We start from the raw sequence: 23,274 nt of genomic DNA, 5'->3' as shown, positions 1-23,274 counted from the left end.
AATATTTGCACCAACTTTAGAACCTGCTAAGCATAAACACTAACTGGTAGAAAATACACTAAGTGGTGAGAAAGCCTCTTTCATGGAGAGGACTCTAGACTTGGATTAATATTGCAGCACAGGTCAGCCCACTGTCTGGGCTGAAGCTTTTGAATCCGTTCTAATTATTAAAAGGTTTTCATGATTTAAAAGGAGCCACCCATTGCAAACCCACTGAATAGAAAGCCAGAGGCATGGGTTCCACCTCAAGCTGTCCTTCTGCAGCATTTAAGGTAGAAAAGTCATATCACCTCTCTTCATTATCTATAAAATTAGGCTACACACTCATTGGCAACTATAAAAGTCTGTAATTTCCCTTCCCATTTCTGGACATTGAAACAGATAAAATGAAGGAAAACTGGTTGAAATGAATTCCAGAGTAAATAAAAATGTTCAACTTCTATTTATGTCAATGAGAATTTATTTTGTATTTTATTTATAGTATGTGCCTGACATTCTGAAAAGATAAACAGTTGAACAAGACAATGACCCAAGACCTATGACCTCATTTTAATCTCACAATATGAAGATACTTACAATTTAGAATTTTGAAAGATAAATATATAGCACAAAATCATTCATCTTCCTAGTTCTGATTGTAAGAAGGCAATGGCAAGTAGGGAACCATGTTCAAAGAATTAACTACATATGCATGTTTGATAGTTTAACTGTTAATTGAATTCCCACTAAGATATGGAGTAAATATCTATTTGGAGGATTTGAAATTAAAAATTTCTGCTTTCAATAAGAAGCAATATTGATAGTGTCCTAAAATAAACTAATAACCTCCTGATCCTGATCAAAGGTTTCATCTCTACCTTGTACTCCAACTCTTTCCTGACAGAGAAGAAAAACCAGTTCAAAAAATTAAAAGTAATAAGGTACTGTTTTGTACATTCATTATATTTGGAGTGAGAAATTTTCTATCTCATCAGTATTACTATGTCTAATATAAAATCGTCAATTCCATAACTGGTAGCTTTTTTAGTAAGAACTACATTAAAATTATAAGTAAAGCTTAAGATGTTGTTTTGGTCAAGAAACCTTATAAACATAGATTAGATTGATTTCCACTGAGATAAATACTATATAATGTCTGTGACCAAATATCTCATTTTTTTCTAGAACCACTATAAAGGAGTGTCTTGAATATGTCTCTGGTGTTTTATCTGCCCTCTAATCCTTCCAAGAAACTCACAAAGTAGATGTATTACCAACAAGATTTATGTGACTTGCCCACAGCCACACAGCCAATTATAAGTGATGATGTTGCCATATGGACCCAAGACTACCTGGCCTCCATGCCAACTCTCCCCCATTAAATAAAATGCCTCTCTGCTCTTACATTTTACTCCTTTGGGGCTTTTTCTTGACCTTCTCTTTGTGACAACAGTTAAATCATCTACTCAGAGATCACAGACAACCTCTGTGCTCTAAGTCAGGCTGTCAGATTTCATTTGGTTCATGTCACCTACCACTTCTCCTTTGTCTTTTACTTCTTCCTCTAACCCCTTCCTTTTCCAAAGCTGAGAGTAGTTAAAATGACCTATTTCAATCACAACAAAAATACGTGATTCACCACTTGAAAAGATGTATATATTCCTTGATAGTGTCGAATATACACTAAGGTTATAAAAATAGTAGAACTTTAACTATTATAGCAAAATTAATAAAGCCAGTCTTCCTGAGTACTTAAGTCAAATCTATGCTGGTTCTCTAACCTCTATCTATTTAGTTACCTAATTTAAAATGCTTTTCCAATGAATTCTAGATATTCATGGGGATAACCCCAAGAGCAGGACAATCCTTTGAGTTCCTTGTACCATTCTGACTCCTTAGTCACCATCGCCAAAGCCTTAAAATCACCCACAAGAAGCCAAACTTTCATGTGGGCTGGTGTTCCGTTCCACCCCTGGAACAGGAGCTTGCCTGCTCTGCATTCACTTGAGGCTTAGAATGAGAAGCATGTTATAAATCTTTTCTCCAAACTCTCTCCCATATTAATTTTTACATCTTTGAAGAAATGCAGACTCAGTCCTGAATTTTTCACGATATAGAGAATCTCCAGTCTCAAGATTTTACTTTGCCTTCAGACATTCCATCTTTGGGGGAAAGAAAAACTCTATTTTCTATTACCAGAATGTGTCCATTCTTCCCTTATGACAATAATTGCTTGTGCACATTCCTCTGTTTACTAAATAATTCATCCCAAAGGTTGCAGTTAAAATCATGCTCACTCACCCCTATGACTCTGACTCTCTCTTTCTCTCTCTCTCTCTCTCTCTCTCTCTCTCTCTCTTTCTCTCTCTCTCTCTTTCCTCCTTCCCTTTCTCCTTCTTTTTCTTTCTCCCCATCCCCCTTTTCAATTATGCACAATGTGATTTCACTCTGACTCTTACCACACTATATTCTTATTTCTCTCATCCTCTCTTTTCCTGCCTGCATAGGTTGGTGCAGCCAAGCTCAAATTTTATGCCTTTCCTCATCTTCATCCACATTGCCTGTGATATCAGAGCTACCGCCTCACTTTTACCTCACGACTGAATTTTTCTTAATCAAAAAGTTGACTTTTTAAAAAGACTAGCCCTATTTAATAAAAAAAAAATCTGTCATCCTCATTAGTTATTCACTTTCATTCATCTGTATTAAACATACTTTTTAAACTATGCGTTAAAGGAAAATAGAGAATATCCAAGTATTTACACGTGTGATCTGCCCTCCAAATTCTCATAACAAAAATGACTTCATGTGTAAATAAGATTTCACCCTTCAAAATATTTATTTTAGAAGATAAAAAAGATGTTGATCTCATATGATAATCATGAAAAATATGTCAAAAATAGGAAAACAGCAAGTCATTTGTTCCGGCTCTTTAAAAATATTTTAATCATGCAAAATCAACATAGTGTACTCTTAACATAATGCTAAAATGCTAAGTAAGAAAGACAAAGTGGCTTGTATTTGTTTTGCAGGATTTATATTTGGCAATAGCTAAATTAAAATAATTACTCTAAAGGAACTCTTAACTGTATTAGTTCAGAAACAATATTTAAAATACAGCAGTAAGCAAGAGAAACTATTGCTCTTTATACATTTTTGGCATAACACTGCCATACAGTTACAGAATTATAAAAGAAGTGTTTCATAGTACCATACAGATCCAGAAACTGGTTACAACTCCTACCACATACACATGGTATTGGTACTAACAGACATGCACAGCATTCTGTAATTCATACTGCAATAAAATACAGAAAACAAAGGCCCAGTGGCCACTGGAGAGTCAGAGTTTATATGGGAAGCAAAACATACATGTTTTTAAGAATTATACCTACTTTCCTGAAATACTTAAAATACCAAGGACATCAGAGTTTCCAAATTGAAATAATGTCTAGACCCAGCTGGCCATCTAGCTTCTTGGGTAACATCGATGAGCCAGCATCTTACTTAGGAAACAAGTAAATGCCCTTTTTATAAAAAGGAAAAAGAAAATGCTTGTTGAAGGGCCCAATACTTTGCTCTCATTCGTTTTCTTAATTGTAACACCACACAATTAGTGTGCTGTCGACTCTTGATGGTATGGGAGACAGTCACTTCATTTATAAATAATTTATCACTAAATCTTCTTTATCTGCAGCCAGTCTCTCAATTTAACTTTTTGTTAGTAAAACCACTAACTATTGATACATATCAGCAAAGGAATTAAACTTGGCATCTGATCATTTGACCAATTCTGTCTACTAAAAGATGTCGGTCTACTTCGGAGTGGGCAGAATACAGGGTTCAAATAAGAGTATCATTGGGATTCTGTTTCCACATCAATTTCTGATTCTCCTCAGTACAAATAACACAGATCTGATTCTGAAAGCACATCCCCACCATAAAACTTTTGTAGATAGTCCTCATCAGCTTCCAATAATTCTGGCACTTGCACAAACTTATAACTGGTTATATATGAGCTTCTTGCTACTGTTCTAATCTTTTGTTTCAGTTTGTGTTTTCCTTTTCTTCACACAAAACTAAATCCATCAGTGCTGAAAAAAAAAATGTCCATTTGACCAGTGAGCGCAGAACCTGTTCCACAAATTCCATTATAATTTAACAATGAAAATGATAAACTTTGTACTTTAAATATATTTTCATAAAATTTTTGACTGTTTCTTTTTAAAAAGGTCTTTTAACGTAACTAATGAGCATCAATGCCCTCTCCCTCACTTCATTTTTCAAGTATACTAAAATCATTATGTGAAAAAACATTTTTATGTATACCTATGAAAGAACTCAAATAATTTTTAATTGAAACACTGATGGAAGGGAGAAGTGGAATTGATATTTTAATGTTTCTCAAGATAGTTAGGATTCAGCTATAATTTATATAGTAGGTGTCCAATTGTTCGCAATTTCTTAAACAACTACAAAATGGTAGCTAATAAATATTTTATGAAAATTGATGCCCATTAAAATTATGTATGGAGTCCAAGGTGGCCCATCTTCCTTAGAAGTCAGAGATCCTGGGACCCAACATCCTCATTATTCAGAGGAGGCTGTGAAGACCCATCATGCCATCACAGAGGCTGCTGCCTAGCATTGGTTCCGCTTCACCAAGATGCTCTTTCTGGTTCTTAGTTACGTATCCCTTTCTGAAATCTACATGCAGGCAATAGTTTGGGCCATAAAACAAAGGACTTAATTGTATACTCCACGTGAAAACTTTAATTCAAGAAAACAAACTTATTAAGAGGTTAGTTCCCACAAATAACTAAAACAATAAGCTTCTCAACAGAATAGGAAAAAAAGAAGTAGAATGTGACAAAGAACATTCTCTCTAATCCAGGAAAAAAAGCAAGAACGGTGCTTTTTAAATATTTCTGATAAGACTACAGCATAAAAGTTTAAAAAATTAATTTCAGATTCTTCCATCTACTGGAATTAAACTTTCAATAATTTCTCTAATAGAATTCCATTTTCTGCATCCACCTGCAGTTAAGAACAAGAAGTGAAACACAGATAAATATTTCTTGCAGCAGTTGAGAAAAGTTCAAAATGAAAACTATAGCATGTAGCAAAATTAAGTAAAAGCATAAATAAATTCAATAATGTAGTTAATTTTTCTTACTGTAAACACTTATTGTTGAACATTGTGGTAAGTACACTTCCTTATGAACTGATGCTACTGTCACAAATGGAAATTTCTCCAAAATGAAAAAGCACCGAAGTAAATTTCATTAAAATAACTGATATTCATGGTTTGGAAAAGTCTTTATATGGCAAGATTTTACAATGAAGTAAAAATTTAAACTCCTGAATGAAAGCCATTTACATTAGTTAAGGCACATCTGGACACCTCCAGACATTCATATTTATAACTATAATATTATCAACTTCAGTAATAAGAGGTTTTTAAAAACACAGTCTGTCCCTGAACACAATCTGCTGGGTGGGCTGGATAACTAGGAGAGGGAAGGAGGCAGGGCAGCACTCACTGTCACCCTAGAGATTATCCACACAAATCTGTTCATGTAATAAACACTACAGAATTTAAAGTCGAAAGAAGTCAATGTATGTACACTCCTAAATCCTACTTTCTAGATCCTACATTGACCCAGGTCATCATCCTGCACAACTGACCTGCATTTGAAATGATTCTAGCACATCTAACTCCAGCTTTACCTTATATTTAACGCTTACATCCCAAAAGAGAAAGGGGAATTTTCTAAGTGGGAAACAGAAACAGAAATCTTGGAAACTACTCCTATAACGAAGGATTTCCACTCACCCCTAATAGAGACATGAAAGACATACTGATATAACTACAATAAAGCAAGATCAAGAAGCTTTTAGAGGAGCCTCAATTACAGAAAGACAAAAACCGTGCTTAATTTACTTAGTATAATCTCGACCATAACTCTATTATAAACTTGGGAAATAAAACTAAACAATTAACCAAACATTCTCTCACCATCCAGTTCAACCAATTTTTAACCACTTTATATGGAAGTTTACTTACTAAAAAGATTTCTTAAAGAGTAACTCAAATGTAACACTGTATTGTTTTTCCTTTTTCACCAGATCATACTTTCACTCAGATTAAGGTATAAACATTAGAAGCGAAGTTGGTAATTGTATATGACAAAATACGAAACGTAATGGCTATGATAGGTATTATGGCATTTTCACATTTTATATTTTTAATACTAATCAATAATTTTAGAACTTCTCTAGTAACTCCTGAGTTGTATGTTTTATCTTTGAAACTGAAGAAAAGTAGTCTCAAAAGCTAAATTTAAAATAAAACTATACAGAATAACTTTTGAACTGAGAAACAGACCTGATTTATAGAAAGCAGACTATTTTAACTTCTGATTCTTTTGAGTTTCTTCTGATATTGAGCATAAAAATGTAAAATGGTACAATATTCTTGTTATACATATTTACCGTGTTGACATATCTTATAATTATATATCATATTACAGCATTTCAAAATATTTTCACATATATTATCTCCTTAGAAATATGAAAGCACAAAATATTAGAAATGTACTAGACTAACCAAGCAGTACATCTATTTGCTATGAAATGCAAGTTAATATTTTATCGATAGCCAATATTTAGTATCTTCGAAGTCCATGATACAGTAATAAAGTCTATATATTTGCAAAGATTCAATAATGTTCCTAGCTATTTGGCCATGCTTCACTGGGGTTTTATAGCAGCTTCTCAGTAAATTTCTATAAGCATATGGTAGTTTTTAAAGATATAAAACACCAGAGCCAAACCTAGAAGGCTGTTTCATATCTAAGACCCATAAATATGTATCTATAATCTTATTTTAAAAACAATTAAACATACAAAGTATTAATAGAAAAAAACTCTAGACACTCATAATTTTTATCTGCAAAAGAAATAACATCCTCTCACTTGTTCTCCACTGAATTAGTCTCTCATAAATTACTTATAGATTAAATGTAGGAATCATACTGCTATGTGTGAATGTGGTGAGAAAAGGCCTATTTTAAATGGAAGCCAGGCAGTTTTTCCCTTGAAATAAAATTTCTCAAATTAAATGGTACAATCTAATCAAATCTCAAATTAATATTCTAAAAGTTAAATTGTTGAATAAAATGTGTTTTACTTAGAAGGGCTTCAATACTACAGTTTCTAAGTAATTCAGATTATATCCACTTATTTTAGTATCTGTCCACTGTTTAATATCTTAAAATCTTGTCACAAATTTTTAACATTGCGCACTTAGAAAAGAGTCTAAACACTTTATCATGTATGCAAAATTGGTAAGATATTTTGAATTAAATTGTATTCCTACAATTCAGCCCAACGTGACAACCTGTTCTCATCCCCTATGTCTGTAAACTGATAATTAAGCACTATGAGAACGCTGCTACAAGCACATTAGAGGGTCCATGTAAAAAAGAAACTGAAATGCAAACACAGAATGCCCCCCGCCCAAATCTTAATCGCTTCACAAAACAGTAGAAAGCAAAAATTGGCATATTTTGGGAACCAAAAATGACAAACGTTCTATATTTATTGGAATACAATATACAACATGAATGTTACTAACATTCACATAAAAAAAAAAGTCGTTTGAGCGACTTCAAAGCAATAAAATCATATTTCTAAAGGCATATTATTGGTATGTTTATTTTCTAGAAATCTCCTACTTAAAATCACTTGATCAATAAATGTAACAGATCATACGATATGATTAAAAAATAGAATGTGGTAAAAATTCTCTGGGGGTTAAAGTGGATAGAATTTAAAAACCTTAAAGCCTTAAAAGACACACACTAAAGCCAATTTTTTTCAAAATGCGATAGAGTGAAATTCTTGTTCTATTCATTGCTTTAACTATATTTGGATGCATACTCTGAAATTCTGACTAGTGTTTCCATTGTTTCCTAATGGTAATAATTAGGAATAAGATTATAGGAAATGAAATTATTTGTTCTTAACCCATATTAACATTAAGAGCTTACTAAAACTGAGTACATGGAATTTTAAATTTGTTCTCAATTTTAAGGTTTGACAACTTATAGAGATGTATTATATTGTATTTCTTTTTTTAGAAAGATGCACTGTGGACTAAGTAGTATATTAATTTCATAGTCCACATGATACTGAGTTATTAATGGTTTTAGGGACCACTGCTTTGTTCTCAATGCAAGAGGCATAAATAATTTTTCTTATTTTTTAATTATTTAGTAATTTGTACTTAGAAACAAGCACCAAATTTATATGGAACAGCCATAGAATGCAAAATTCTTTTCTTAGACTTTTGCATCAAAATTTGTTTTTAAGCTCTTAATATGGAAAAATATGTTTATTATTTTAAATAAAGGAAAATTTTGAAATCATACAATTGAAAGTCTCTGTTCCATGTTAATATCAACATAAGAGATGATCCAAATGTACAGTAGAAATGTATATACTGGTTGACAAAGTGAATGAGGATGAGTGTGGAGAGAGGGAAAGAGGAAAAGACAGTAGGACTGACAAACAGACTGTGGAGATTATAGCTCCCAAGAATACCCATTTCATTTATCAGACTTTCAAATAAACATGTTGAAGTGCAATGAAGAAATACAAATTACTTTCTGAATATATTTGAGAAGACCAAATTCTTCCTTCCAGCTTAAAAAAATTCATCCATAAATTAGGCAAACGTGTGGTAACATAATGAAATTATCCTCTTGGTTCTCTTCAGGGAGACTGTAATCTCTCAAAAGAATTTGACATATCAAATACTACATGATTATTTCCAGATACATGAAAATAATTGTAAAATAATTACTGCATAGAGAATTTAAAAACTCACATCTTAAAAGTGTTACAGAATGCATTCTTTTATTGGGTCTTGTCTTAAATCATCTTCTTAAATTCACTATCATCCAAAATTAAAAACAATGATGACAAAATGCTTACAACAGAAAACACAGATGGCTAAGATTTGGAATGTGACCCTTGTTCCTTAGGATAAACTGTACAGTAGTTTCTTCCTCCCTTACCTAAACTGGTCTGTGGCTTTCTGATAATTCACTGTAATAGTACATCATCATGGGAACCTGTCTTTCCAGGATTTTCACAGTCTTGGTTATAATTTTCACCTTCTTCATCTTTTTCAGGAGGAGATGTGCTCTCCTTTTTCTCTGTGGGATTATTAATTGTTTTTTCTGGCTGAGAATTTGAATTTTCATCATTACCATCCTTTTCTGTGTTCCTTGGACTGGCAGCTTCACTGCTGGGCTCTGTGCTGGGCCTGTCTGTCTCTTCTCCAGGCTCGCCTGGTGCCACTTTTTTTTCTTCAGATGTTTTGTTATTTACAGAAACAGCTGAGGAGGAATGTTTGGAGTCCTTGAATTTTTTGTGCGTACAAATTTGACTGTTATGACCAGAGGCAGGAGAGACAGGCGATTTCTGGGCTTTGCTTCCCTCCAACTCCTCTTTCCTAGGTGGTCCCCAGATAAAATTCTCTGAAGGCGTATAATGTTTCTGGGCGAAACGCAGGAGCTTTCTCCTTTCTCTTCTGTCTCTAATTGTATAAACAAAATATTCCAGAGCACTCTGTTTAATATTGGGAATAGTATTTTCCACAAGAGCTTCATGAAGAATAAATTTTACAAGAGGAGACTTAAAACTTTCATATCCAAGCTCACCAAGGCTTTTAAGAATACGGGTGATTCTTAAATAGTTGTGCTGAGACCTAGAAGAGAGGATTGAATAAAATTAGGTGGAAAAAATAAGGTGGAGGAAAGCAGGGGAATAAAATCTATCAAGAGAATATTTTTCATGGAACTGTAAACAATGGAAATATGCCTTATAATGATTTTACTAAAAGTCATATAAGAAAGACATCATTAAGAAAAATAAATTAGAAGGTATTAAACCCTTATACCTCAATGTAATGTCAATCATTGTGAAACTCAAAGATATAATACAAATTCTCCTTGCTTTTTCAGTTTTTCATATTTGAAAAATATTTAGATTAAAATTTATTCCTACCGATGTTGAATTGTCATTTGTTTATTAAATACACTGAGAATGAGTGATCTACTGGGGCATTTATTTGCAACAATACCAATGTGTTGTACCTGTCACAGGTAACCAGTGTGGAACAGAAACACATTAGCTATAAGATGAATAATACAATTTACAGTGTCAGCTGGTCAGCAAAATCCACCATATTAGCCAACTCACAAGGAAAGCAATAAAAACCACCCTACTTGCTAGAACAATTCTGACAAAAGATGTAACACCGACAGCTTAGCAGAGCATAGTTTAAATAGTTAAGAGAATGGACTTTAGAGACAGACCTGAGTTTATATCCTGGCTCTACCATTTACGGCTATGTGAAATTATAGTGTCTCTCTAAGGCTTGTACCTGTCCTTCCCAGCCTTTACTATACTGTTGTAAAAATCAAACGAGTTGATAAATATGCAGGGCATGTAGAACTCAATAAATATTAGATAGTATTTAACAATATTATTATTGTTATTATTTAAATATTTGGATTAAGAATCACAATACTTGTACCTATTCCAATTTAATTCTCTTCTATCCCTGGCTTCTCTCTCCTCCTCTTTCCTGATCAGAGAATTTTAAATTTTCCTTCTAATGGCATTGATTCCAAAGATGCCTTTTCCTCCAAACTGTACTAACACCTTTCTCCTCTGTGCCAAAACTAAGGCCATTATCAGATGAATGTTTTCTGATCTTATTATGTCATAATTCATAACCTATCTACCCCACTTAGCTCAGCACAATAGTTGCCTTATTACACATGCTTGCCTGTATCCTAAAAAAATTTTCTACTACATGTATTATCAACAGCCCAGGTATTTATTTACCCAATATCACTTATTTTTAACTTCCTAAACCTATTTTATACCTCAGACATTAAACTTTATGTAAGCATTGCATATACCTATCTTGGCTTCCAAAAGAGCTTGGGGCATTTCACTTAGAAATCACTAGCAAATTATTGGGGAAGAATGGAGAAAAATGTTGATGAATTATTTGAGAAAACAAGAGAGTGGTTCCATGGTCTTGTATTTTAATAAGAGAGCTTTTTTGGACAAAACAAAAACCTTAATGATTCGGGCTAACCAAACACTGGAAAAGAGAAGTCATGCACTTTTTACCACCACTACCTTCTGGGTATACCAAAAAAGTATTATCTAAATATTCAACTCTCTGAAGGCAAAGGGTAAAATGTAGCACAGATTTGTTTCAGTTTATGACTCTGCATCTTTTAAAAGTAAGGGTATTTTGAGACTACAAATTTGGGTGAAGTTATTAATGTGCCATTAACAGCAGGACTGACTTAGTCGTTAGGTTAATATAACAACTTCTATGTACTCTAAAAACTGTGAAAAATCTCTTGGGCAACATCTGCTTCATAAGTCTATGATAAAGAAATGTATGAAAAAGTAAAAGTACATATTTTTTTAAATCTCAAAGAGGATTTATATGACAACAAAATTTACTATATTTGCAACCAGCTCAATTTCATATATTGAGTCCAAGACGAATGGCCAAATTAAAATTTCTGTACATAGTTATCTGTATCTACACATTCTCCAATTAAAAATATTTACATAACAGTAGAAAAAGACAAAAACTAGGGTTGAAGAGAATGAAGATCAAGATTATGACACAAAATTATGTAAGAAAGAAATTGGGTGTTTCAATATGATTTGAAATAAAGACAAACATTAAACCTCTCCTAATGTTATGTGCAACCTTTGGGGTTTAGTAGCAGATAAATAAGAGAAGTTAAGCTTTCAGACAGAGATAAGGGCTGAAGTTTTCAGGAAAACCAAGTAGATGAAGAGAATACGCACAGAAGGCAAAAACCGGGAGACAGAAAATAAGTTAGAGGAGATTCCAGGGTCTAAAATGTGACTTAGTAATCCAAAGTGATTACAAATAAAATTGGAAATACACTTTGGTGATTGGTTTATATATTTGTACTCTCATGTTTGAAAATATTTCACCTCTTTTAGTTATGATCACTTGTTCACTTCCACTCGATATTTTTTGTCTGCTGGGGCTACTATAAATACATTGAGTTTCCCACCTATTCTAAAAAATTCAAGATGTCCTACTGATTAAAACACAAATAAGTTATGACATTTAAGGATAAACCAGAAAAGAACCCAATTGGAGAAAGAAAATAGAAGTTTTCATATAATCCTCTTTACTTTATTCAATTTAGTCAATATAATTTTTTGGCAAATAAGCTGCAAAGCAAAGTTGTTTTCTGGAAGATTTTAAGTCAGTTAATTCACAGCTGGAAAAGTTCTATGCAATACCCAAGGAAGGGAAAAAAAGAGACAATGGGCAGTAGAAAGTAAGGGAGCTAGACGGCACAGACGAGTGAGATATAACAGCTAGTTCAGGCTCCCCTCCCCTGACTCAACCAAGGAGATCATTTCACTAAAGCCTTCAGAAGAGTTCTGTTACCAGCTATCAATTAGAGGACCTGAAAATATAACCCCAAGGAGGATTTTAGCTGACAAATCTATGTTGTTATCATTTATTCATTCAACAAACATTTACTAAACAAGATTGCTACTCCAACCAAAAACGAGTTGGGGTTGAAGATTCTCTAAAATGATAGAGATGAGTACATGGAAGATAAGGCACTATCAGATCCATTCCAAAGATTTACTTCTGCCATAATGTCAATAGGCTACTTGCTTACAGCTTTCTTTGACAATGTGACATAAGTGCTTAGAAACTGTCCAGAGATAGCTACCTGTATTGCTTAGGTAGAGGCATATATATAATTCTACTTTAAGTGTCCAATATAAACCAAACTTAACTTGAGTTATGAGTTAATGGGTCTTATAGTCAGGATCACAAAGCTTTATGTTCATTTTTTCAGTGTTTTAGTACAAGCCACCATTTTAATAGTGTCAATAATAACTAATAAAGTAAAAGGAAGGCTTAAATAGTAATATTTATTTTACCAAAGCAAGAGGAAGGTCCTAGAAAGACACAAAAATTTTAGTTAATTGATACACAAAATTCTAATTTGTTTTGTACAAAAAAATTTCTTAGGTAGTTTTAATTTTTTCTCTCTTAGTACTTGCCCAGTATAGCTAATTATAATGTGCTAAACAGTTCTTTGAAGCTGCGGTTTTATAGTCCAGCACGCATAAGTCACTCTATAAAAAAGAAAAAAAAAAGGCCAGTTTCCATGTGAAGAAAATAATAAGAAAAATAAACTTTGGATATAAGTATTAATGAAAGTTATAAATATCCAAACAAAAGAATACAGTGAATCAGTTCTAAATAAACTTAAAATTTTCTTCACAGATTTTGAAATTTATCAACCAAAAATGGTCTTTTGTTTTTGACCTACACGGTGAAGATTCTACTTTTTCCTCCTTTTTAGTAAAATATTGAGAATATCTCAATCTTATAAAATAATCTTTATATGTCACAGGCTTAACCTCTGGACTTACTCTAAGAAGGCACCATGCTTGAGGAACAGACTGTGCCACAAGAAACTTACAACCAAGTTGAGGGGATTGAGGAAACCGTATATATACAATAACCCTAACTTCCCGGAAACATGGCATAAAGAGGGAAAGAGCCACAGTTGGCTATAGGTAGTAAAGAGGTTACAGGAAGAAACAGCTGTGAAGCTGAATACTCATATTTCATATTTCTAGAATTTTGTTCTTTTTTGTTGTTATTTTGTTTTATAATATAGAACAGGGAATAAAATGCATTTTAGACTAGCTTCTGATTTTGGATTCCTGGGTCTGTCTGCCAGTTGCTCCTAAGTTCCACAGAGAATTCCAACCAAAGGAAAATAACATGCTGGCCCCCAATGTACTGCGGGGGCTTTACTTACTCATTCAGATGTTGAAATCTTTCTTGCCAGTTAACAGCCCGAGCAACATTTCCAGTTTTATCAACCAATTTTATTCCAAAAAATTCTAACATCATTTTATAAGCCAAAAGGAATCTTCTAATTGCTTCTTTCGTTTTTTTGAATTCCTAATGAAAAGAAAAAAGTCAGCTGAAATGATTCGGTAGTTACCAGACCAGTAAAACAGCAATATTATTTGGCCATCTCATATAAAATTAAATGAGCTTGCGTTACCTCAATTTCATATGTAGTTAGTTCTTTAGCATAAAAGTTCAAGCCTTGTTCTCTCAGGGGGAAAAGCCTATTTTTTAGAAAAAAAAATTTATATTAATGTTGTCTGGAAAACGCACATGATTAAATAGGACATGATTGAAGACAGATAACATGTAACTAACCATTGAATATAGGTGTGGTTGTGCTCCAGTTTTTCATAGTCTCCTTTCCACTTATTTAGAACTTCTTCGATGTAAACACCTAAACAGTAAATATTTAGAAAATGAATCAGACATTTAAAACATTATTGAAAGCGTTTTAAGATTTAATCGTTTAAGCTTTATGTTAAAATCTATTAAATTTTAATAACAACACAATAATAATGCTTTTTAAAGATGAATTCTCTATTCCATATATTGTTATATATAGGCTTATTAAAAAAAAAAACAAAAACAAAGAAAACAGTGACACCTCCAGCTGCAGAAAGTTTTGCTGAACAGCATTACTCTAAAGCAGAGGCTGGCAAACTATGGTCTGCCATCTCTTTTGTAAATAAAGTTTTATTGGTACACAGCACGTACAAATGAATACATAAAATTAATTTATATATTTTACATTAAAATAGCAGAGTTTAGTACTTGCTGTAGAGACCATATGGCCCACAAAGCAAAATATATTCACTGTCTAGCTCTGTATAGAAGTTTACCAGCCCCTGCCCTAAAAGGGTCATATAGTTCTTTAAATACTAGATAGGATCAAATAAAAAAGAGAAGGGAAGGAAAGGGAAAGGAAAGGAAGGGAATAGAAGAGAAGGGAAAACAAGAGGGGAGAAAGAGAGCAGAGAGGAGAGGAGAGAAAGAGACAAAAAGAGAGAAAGAGAGAAAGGGAGAAAGAAAGAAGAAAGAGAGAAAGAGAAAAGACTCTAAATAGAAAAACTCCTATAGATAGATATAGATAGCTCTTATCGCTCTCGATCATCTAAATCCCATCACTACCTCCCTCCCTCCCTCCCCACGCCTCCTCCCCCTCCCTCCCTCCCCCCCCCCCTCCTCCCTCTCTCTTTATCCTCGGTCCGTCCTTCCTTCCTTGCCGTCTTCCTTCCTTCCTCCTTCCTCTCTTTCTGTTCTCTCCCCTCCCTATCCACCCCCTGGTTTCAGACGGTCGAGGAGAGAAGCAAGGAAAAAGAGAAAAAAGGAAAAAATGAAAGAAAAAGAGTATTGAGTGCCTATTATATGTCGGGCCCATATTATATATGGTATACAGTATTCACCTTACTCTTACAGAACTATCTCAAACCAGTGTTATCTCCATTTTACTAATGAGGAAATTGTGTGATTTGTTCAAAGTCACACACTAATAAAACAATAAATCTAGGAGTACATGACAGGTCTTTGTGGTTCCAAAAAGTAAGCCCTCTTCATTACTCTCATTGTTCTTATGAAAACAAAATCTTCCTGCTTCAATCTGTCTAGGTCCTCTCAATTGGCTATGTGGCCATTTATCAATTTTATAGAAAAAAAAAAAAGCACAATGTACTATTTCTCTACACCTAGCTCCTCTCATTTTTGTTTCCTCCAGAGATCACCATTTGTAGTAAAGGTCCACTCTCAAAAGGTTTGGTAAAAGTTATTTTTGATTCATACTTATTGGCTTTCTCTCACAATGTTGAAACCATTTACTTCCAGTTTCCCATTTGCTTTCCCTTCCAATTGCCTCTTCTCCCATTTAATAAGTAAAATACATCATCGCAGATGTATGCTTCCTGGAAAGTGTGTGTGTGTGTGTGTGTGTGTGTGTGTGTGTGTGTGTGTACATACTAAAGAAGAAAGTGTATAAGTTGATGTAACTTACATAATAAAGTAGAATAATAGCTCATGTGACTTTAGCTAAACATCTGACTTCTATCTACCTTATTAGATTTTTAAATAAATTTTGTGATAAAGATTACAAAAACAATAATGCATTACTTCAAGTTACTGCTTTAAATTTGCCATCTAGAAAAGTAAATTCACTATTAGAAAAACAAAAATAATTGAGTTAAATATTGTCATATCTCTATGCTCAATGCTTTTAATATTTGAAGGCATTCCTTTAGGCAAATTTTATTAAATTCAAATCAGAGTAACATTCTATCATTGCATTTCTTCAGAAAGTTTTCTTAGCCCAAGTCCTAAAAAAAAAAAAAAAAAAAAATCCTAAGAATTTAATTAATATGATTTCTATTAGTAAATAAAGCCATGTATTTCCATCATTAGTAAATACAACAAAGTATTTTTATCCGGAGGTTTCCTTCCAAATCAGAGCAGACATTTGAGACATCAGAAAATTAATTAAAGACCAGTGGATCTAGCCAATTCAGCAACATTCTTAAGTTCTAAGTCCCAATAGGTATATCTCTCAGTGTACAGAAAGGGGAGTCCTTCTCTCAACACTCTGCCCAGCCTTTAGATTTCCTTCCTCCACTTACTTCACCAAAGAAAGCAAGGCACTGCCACTTGGAAAGTTTTACGACCTGTGACCCTTGTTCCCTAACTCACACTGCTGTGCTTTCAGCTCAATTTCCACTGAGAGCAAAGGGCAGGAGCCAGGGACATCTGGTCACCTCAAAGAGATAAAACTTTAAAAAGAGAAGTCAGCTTTTGCTGATTTGATCTGGATAAAATTAAGAGCCCACAATGAACCATGTCATGGTGCCTCAGTGTAATGTGCATATTACCATAGCAGCTGCATTGCACTGTGGGGTTGAAAAGATTCTATGAGGGCAATTGCAGAGTCATGAGGGAGGAGGCAAGTTTATTTGGCAGGGCTGAATGGAAATCTACCATATGTGTAGTTTCCTTCTCAGGAAATGGCAACACTGAACTGGAACTGCTATAGCTCCCTGACTCCTGAATCTGAAAACCAATAGGCAAGATAATTCTAAATGACCATTATTTTCCAATTATGTTCTAAATAATTTTCAGGTATGGTACAGTGGAAAGAACCCTGAACTCAGGAAACAACACCCAACTCCACAATCAGTGACCCGACAAGTCAGTCATTCAAGATTTAAGATCCAGTAATCTTATATTTAAAATGAGAAAGCTGAATTTGATCCCCTCCAATGTTTCTTAATAATCTAATATTCTATGGTTCTATAAATCTTTTCTCTCACAAAAATGGCCCCCACTACCTTTCAGATAACAACCACTATAAACAGGTGGTGGGAAAGTATTGCTAATCTGCAGTTATTCCTTCAGAATTTGTCAAGTGAATGCTCACAACTCCAAGGTCTAGGACTTTGGGGACTCATTAGATTACATAGCAAAGTAAATTCAGTGAATGAACAAATATATTAAGAATGTACTGACCATGGAATAAACAAAGAATAAAGGTGTACTTATTATTTAGAGTTTGCTTTTTACCAAGGTAGATTACTCACCATCTGGCTTAAATGGAATTTTATTCTTATAAAAACGAAGATTGCTCAAGTCATTTTGATATCGGATATCTTTGAAGTTCTGCTAAAGGAAAAAATAAATCAATTTCCAGCATACAGACATATTTTTTAAAAAGCACACAGACCCTTCTTGCATGTTAGTTTATTGGCATTACAAAACAAGAAACACATTTTAGGAAAAAAAAAAAAGTTCTGCACTCTTACTGGGTACTGGTGTCGGTATTTGTACAAATCCCTCGCAGCATAAAAACTTCTCTTTGGTTTGGCAGTTGCTTCAGTGGAATCACCACCCTAAAATAAAAAAGTGAAATTCCATTCACATGTTGAAGCAAGATAATTTCACCAAGACATTTCCAGAAATTTTTTTTTAAAATAAGCATCTACAAAGAAAGCCTGAAAAGTGTCAAAATGTCTAAATTACTGAAAATATTATAAATGTCCTTTTAATAATTCTTACTAGCAACATTTGCTGCCATTCTACCTTTCTGATTTGAACCCAATAACATTTGTCCTAAGGTGTTTTCTTAAATACCTTAATTATTCACCAAAAGCTTATAAATGCTAAATGTTATGGATCAATATCCATCAGAAACAGAACTCAAAATGGATTCAAGACTTGTATTTTATCAGAGGTTACACAAATAATTACATGATAAAACTACTTTAGAATACATAATGCTAAAAAAAAATGCTAAGATAATAAATCAATTCTATATAGAAAATTGAAATAATTTTGCAATATTTAGCTGTACTTGGAAGTAATATTTATGAATAAGTACACAAAGCCATGAATAATTTTCTGTTAATTCAGTGATAATACAATGTAATATAAGTCAGCAAATTTAAAATATATACACACTAAGCAATGAAACACTCTCAAATGGAATGAACTTCAAAATTTATATGTGGTAGTTACTCATACTATTTACATTCTAAACAAAATTCTCACTACCATCAAGTAATTTTTAAAATATAAGGTCAATATAATCAACTTACATTCCATGTGTAAACTATATGTCTATTATAATGTATAAGAAAGTTCCTTGTATTCGGTGTCCTGCAGAAGGACAATGAGACTGATGACGATGATGAAACAGAAGATAAAGTTTAGATTTTAACATTCATTAAGAGCTTCACCCCCAATCCTTTCTCATCACCCCTCATCTGTGTTGATAGACTGGCATCCTCAAGGCAATTTCTGCACATTTTTGAACTAATGCGATTCTGACTATTACTACAAGTACAGAGATGTTTAACATTAGCTACTCTGTCATGTTACATAAGCAAGGAAAAGTTTAAATTCTGGTCTTTGCCACGCATTTCAAAATAGCTCTGCCTAGCAAGTTTCTGAATCTATTTAGCCTGAGCTACAACCATATGAATCATCATCCACATTTGTAGAGAAAGCACTTTTCCATTTACAAAGCACTTACATGTATATTATTTCATTTGATTCTTCTAACGCACCTGGCTGGCAGTTATTAGTGTTTCCATCTTAGAAACAAGGTAACCCAGGCTTAGAGAAGTTGAACAAGACCCAGAGCCCAGTGACAAGGCAGGCACTAGAAACCCTGGCTCTGGGCTCCAACTCCAACTAATTAGGTACAAATCAATCCCAACTCCACTAGAAGTGAAGGATTGCTACAGAAACTTTGGTATGAGGTCAAAGCCCAAGACTTGGAGACAGGAAATGGGCTGGATCTTAACTCTGCTGCTTATTTGTGAGACCTTAAACAAATCACTTAACTTAGTCTTAATTTTATCATCTGTGAAATGAAGGTAATGACTCACGCTCCACCTAATTCCCAAGATTATCATGAGAACAATTGCCTCCTCCAAGTCTCTAAATGTACCAAACTCCCAGCATCTGTCCCTGCTCCTCCAATTTCTGCTCCTTTTGGACTCTCTATCCCATCCCCTTTCGACTGTTTAGGCAAAGATTGTGTTCCTTAACACATTGTTCCTATTGCCTGTATCACCAAAATTTTACCCTCTTCTGGATCATTCCCTTGAGCAAAGACGTTATATGGTATCGCTAATCTTAAACATACACAACTTTTCTTGACCTAAATCCCTCCTTAATTACAGATCCATATCTCTGCTACCATTCATATTAAATCGTCACCAGAGTTGATCATACTTCCTGCCTCCATTTCCTCTTCTCTCATGGCCTACCCCAGGTTTTCATCCTCAGCATTCCATCAAAATGGCTCTTGTGAATGTCACTAACAGATAACACGCCACCCCTGGTTTTCTTCCTATCTCATTGATGACCCCTTGTCAGCTTCCTCTTTGGCTCTTCCTCCTCTTCACCAGTTCTAAATGGAGGAGTGTCTAGGGCTTAGTCCTCATGCCCCATCACTCCTCATTAATCACATATCTTCCCATGACATTAAATACCATCAATCTTATATGCTGAGGACTCCAGTCCTGAATTGAGGATCCATTCAGAGATATAATTCATTAGTGGACAACTCCATTTAGATGTCTCATAGGATATCATACTCAAGAGAATTCTTGAAATAACCTCTTAAGCGGCACTCTCCCTAGACTTCCCCATCTTAATTAATGGCACCATCACTTGTCAGATGTTCACTCGAACTAGAAATACAGTAATGGAGGTGATAAGAAGTAGTCAGTCTGAAATACGTTTTAAAGGTAGCTCCAGTAGTATCTGCAAATGAATTGCCTATGGGAAGTGGGGAATAAATGAGGTTAACAGTTAAAAAGCAAAATAAAAAAGTAGATTTTTTTTTTAGAAGTTAGATGGTATACGAACAAGAAAAATTAATCATTAAAAAGGTAGGGTTGGTGTGATCTACTGTTTACTGGGGTTGCAATTAACTGGTTAGAACATTAATTATCAAGTTGATTTATATAGATGGACCTGGTTAGTTAGACTGAATCTGAGCTGGTGTGTTTTGATAACCCGGACTTCTTTAGATGGTTATTTAATTGAGAGACAAGGGAAGAGAAATACATTGGAATTCAGCATATAATATTTTCCTGGGGTTGAATTCCCAATACAAAGTGACCCAGCAGCAAGCAGAACACAAGGAGGAGAAGGATATTCAAAATTCCCACAGGTTAAAGGTTCTGACGTTTGTAACGGACATACTTGGGTTTGCATCATTCTCTTTCTGGATGATCTTGAGCAAGCTTCTAAACCTGTTTTCTCTAAAACGGGGATTAAAAACAGCAACTCCCACCCCACACCCCAAATTGCAGTAGGCTGAAATAACATGTTTAGCAGAGAGCCTGCCCTAAGACTCTGTTTCCTCCTGACCTAAACAGAGATGATCAATAAAATGTACGAGGCGGCCTTGGCTGTAATATTTAGGTGATGATTCCTCTACTCTAGCAAAACACCCTGTGGTCACATGCGACTTTGGGCTCCATTTTTTTCACTCTCATTCTCCCATAACTGATAAAGAGGAGGGCCTAATGCAGAACAAGAAACCTTAAATACCTCCAAGATACACACTTCCTCAGACGGTTGGCTAAACCGTTCCTCCTTTTTAAAGTTTTCTGAATTATTTTCAGTTCCATCAGAGATTAAAAGAGATACTTATTTCTTTACTAACCTCCTCTCCAAATTGTATTAGGCAAATGATTTAAACACAGTTGGATCAACAAGTCTTCTGAGTGAAATTAGATTTTTGAAGAGTGCCTTGAACTCCAAGAAGGCCTTACTTCGGGTAAGAACTGTGGCGTTTGAACTTCGGATGGGGCCCTCCTACAATACTTTTAATGGCTGTAAACCCCACTGTCGGGGAGAATGCTCGCTGTTCATCAAATGCAGTTCCATCTTATTCTGGGTAATTTTTACCAATAACGCGCACTAGACCAGTTTCCACAATCCTCTATTTTTAGACAGGTTCCTCCCACCCCACCTTTACATCACCCAGCTGCGCTGCAGAAGCGAAGGAAACACCCATTCAAGTTGGGTTCCGCCTTGAGGGACTTCCTTGTGGTGCCTACGGTCAGGCCCTAGGCTGGCAGCGGGCAGCCGCGGCGCTCCCGGCCACCGCAGGCCCCCGTCCGCGGGGCAGCCGGGCGCCGCGGGCACGGAGGGGTCCGGCAGCGGAGGACGAGCAGCTGCGCGCACCCCTGCCCAAGGCGCCGGGGTAGCTCGGCGCTTGCTCCTCTCCCCCGCGACGTCCTTTCTCCCAGCGCGGGGGGCAAGGGCGCCCCGGCCCAGCCCGAGGCCCCCGGGGGCCGCGTACCTGCTCGGCGCCCGCCGCCTCGGCGTCCTCGTCCGGCGCGGGACCGGCGCGGGGCCGTCCGCTGGCCCGCTCCGGGGGCTGCGCGGGCTGCTCGGGCTCCTGCCCCGGGCCCTCGCCTCCGCCGCCCGGCCCCAGCTCCTCGGGCTCAGGCTCCGAGTCCGTCTGCCAGGTGGAGTCGCAGTCCTCCACGGTGGTGGGCTCGCGGAAGCTGACTCCGCCGAGCAGGTTGCCCATTGAAGAGGCGGCTGCGGGCGCGGGGCTGCGGGCTGCGGGCTGCGGGCGCGGGGCTGCGGGGCGCGGGCTGCGGCAGGCGCGCTAGGGCCCGGGCATGGCCGCGGCGAGGGCGCTGGGCGGCAGCCTCGGCGCGCCCGCCGCCGCACTGCCTCAGCGCGGCGAGCGGCAGACAGGCACACTCTCGGGGAGGAGCCGGCGGCCCCGGGACCGTCGCCGCCGCCAACGCTTGAACCCGCCCATCTGGTTCCTTCTCCTCCCCGAGGGCGGGAGCCAGCGCCAGCCAGCAGCCCAGGACAGCGAACTGTCCACTCCCGGCCGGAGCTCCCCGGGGACACACCTCACTTTCCACTTTCCTTGGCTCGGCCTTTGAGGTCCCCTGGGGCGGATCGGGGTCTGCTGCTTACCCGACCCTTTTTTCCCCCACCCCCGGGCAGTGGAAGACCCGCAAGGCGCTCTCTCAGCTGAGCGGGAAGAGTGATCCCGCCCTGGTCTGGGACGTGGGGCTGGGATAGACTTGATGTCGAAGGAGGTGTCACCTTCGGCACCCAAGTCCTGTCCGCACTCCCTCCCCCTCTCCCTGCTGGCCCGGGAGGAAGATAAATTAGCTGCAGCCGCAGAAGACAAAAGCTAATGGTGACCAGACTCCATATAAGCAGAAAATCCAAGTTACCACGACTGTGTTTAGGGCAGCCACCTAGAATCCCTGTGGTCTAGATAAAGTCAAAGCTGTCACCTCATCTAATGAGCAAACATTTCTTGAACCAAAAGGAATAACAACAGATAGACTTTCACATTGATCTGTGGGCAGATTTACCAATATCCACTCCAAATCAATCCTCTGAGTAGAATAAAAAATCAGAATCTTTGGCCCCTCGATCTTTTCTGCAAATGAAAGAAGGTGGGGGTTGGGGGTTGGAGGGCATGTTATACAAGTACTTCAGGATAAAACAGCATGATCGAATAAGTAGCCCAGAGAAAAGCAACGATTGCAAACTTTGTATAATAGCCTAACTAGAAGGAAAGTGTCTTGAAGGCAGCCATGTCTATATGTGCCGAACTTGGTAGGTACTCAGTAAACATTTGTTGACTGAGAAAAATAGATTAGATATACAAGATTAAATTGGTGCACTTGAAATAAATAATCCTTTTTTAAAAGGTGTTCTGATAAAATAGGATACTGAATTAAGGGCAATGTACTGGTTCTAGGGCGGCAATCAGGTGA

General features: G+C 36.3%; 1 protein-coding gene across 2 annotated transcripts; it reads right to left on the bottom strand.

Annotated features, from left to right (window-relative positions):
- Window positions 1–7,564: 7,564 nt before the first annotated feature.
- On the bottom strand, window positions 7,565–22,202 carry OGFRL1 (opioid growth factor receptor like 1). 2 transcript variants are annotated; one of them, XM_016162021.2, is made up of 7 exons: window positions 21,819–22,202; window positions 17,797–17,883; window positions 17,575–17,653; window positions 14,336–14,414; window positions 14,175–14,241; window positions 13,923–14,068; window positions 7,565–9,757 (listed from the first exon to the last, which is right to left on the bottom strand). In XM_016162021.2, exons 1-7 carry the CDS (start codon window positions 22,050–22,052, stop codon window positions 9,091–9,093), a joined length of 1,359 nt encoding a protein of 452 aa, XP_016017507.2. In that variant the 5' UTR covers window positions 22,053–22,202; the 3' UTR covers window positions 7,565–9,090. The 2 variants fall into 2 exon arrangements, with proteins under 2 accessions (XP_016017507.2, XP_036075101.1); XM_036219208.1 differs by having other exon boundaries at window positions 17,575–17,656; window positions 21,819–22,130.
- Between the last annotated feature and the right edge of the window lie 1,072 nt (window positions 22,203–23,274).

Source organism: Rousettus aegyptiacus, unplaced genomic scaffold (assembly GCF_014176215.1).
Source record: "Rousettus aegyptiacus isolate mRouAeg1 unplaced genomic scaffold, mRouAeg1.p scaffold_m13_p_1, whole genome shotgun sequence".
In the NCBI taxonomy this organism is placed as follows: Eukaryota; Metazoa; Chordata; class Mammalia; order Chiroptera; family Pteropodidae; genus Rousettus; species Rousettus aegyptiacus.
The sequence above is the reverse complement of the archived record's forward strand: the minus strand, read 5'-3'. Positions and strand labels throughout refer to the sequence as shown.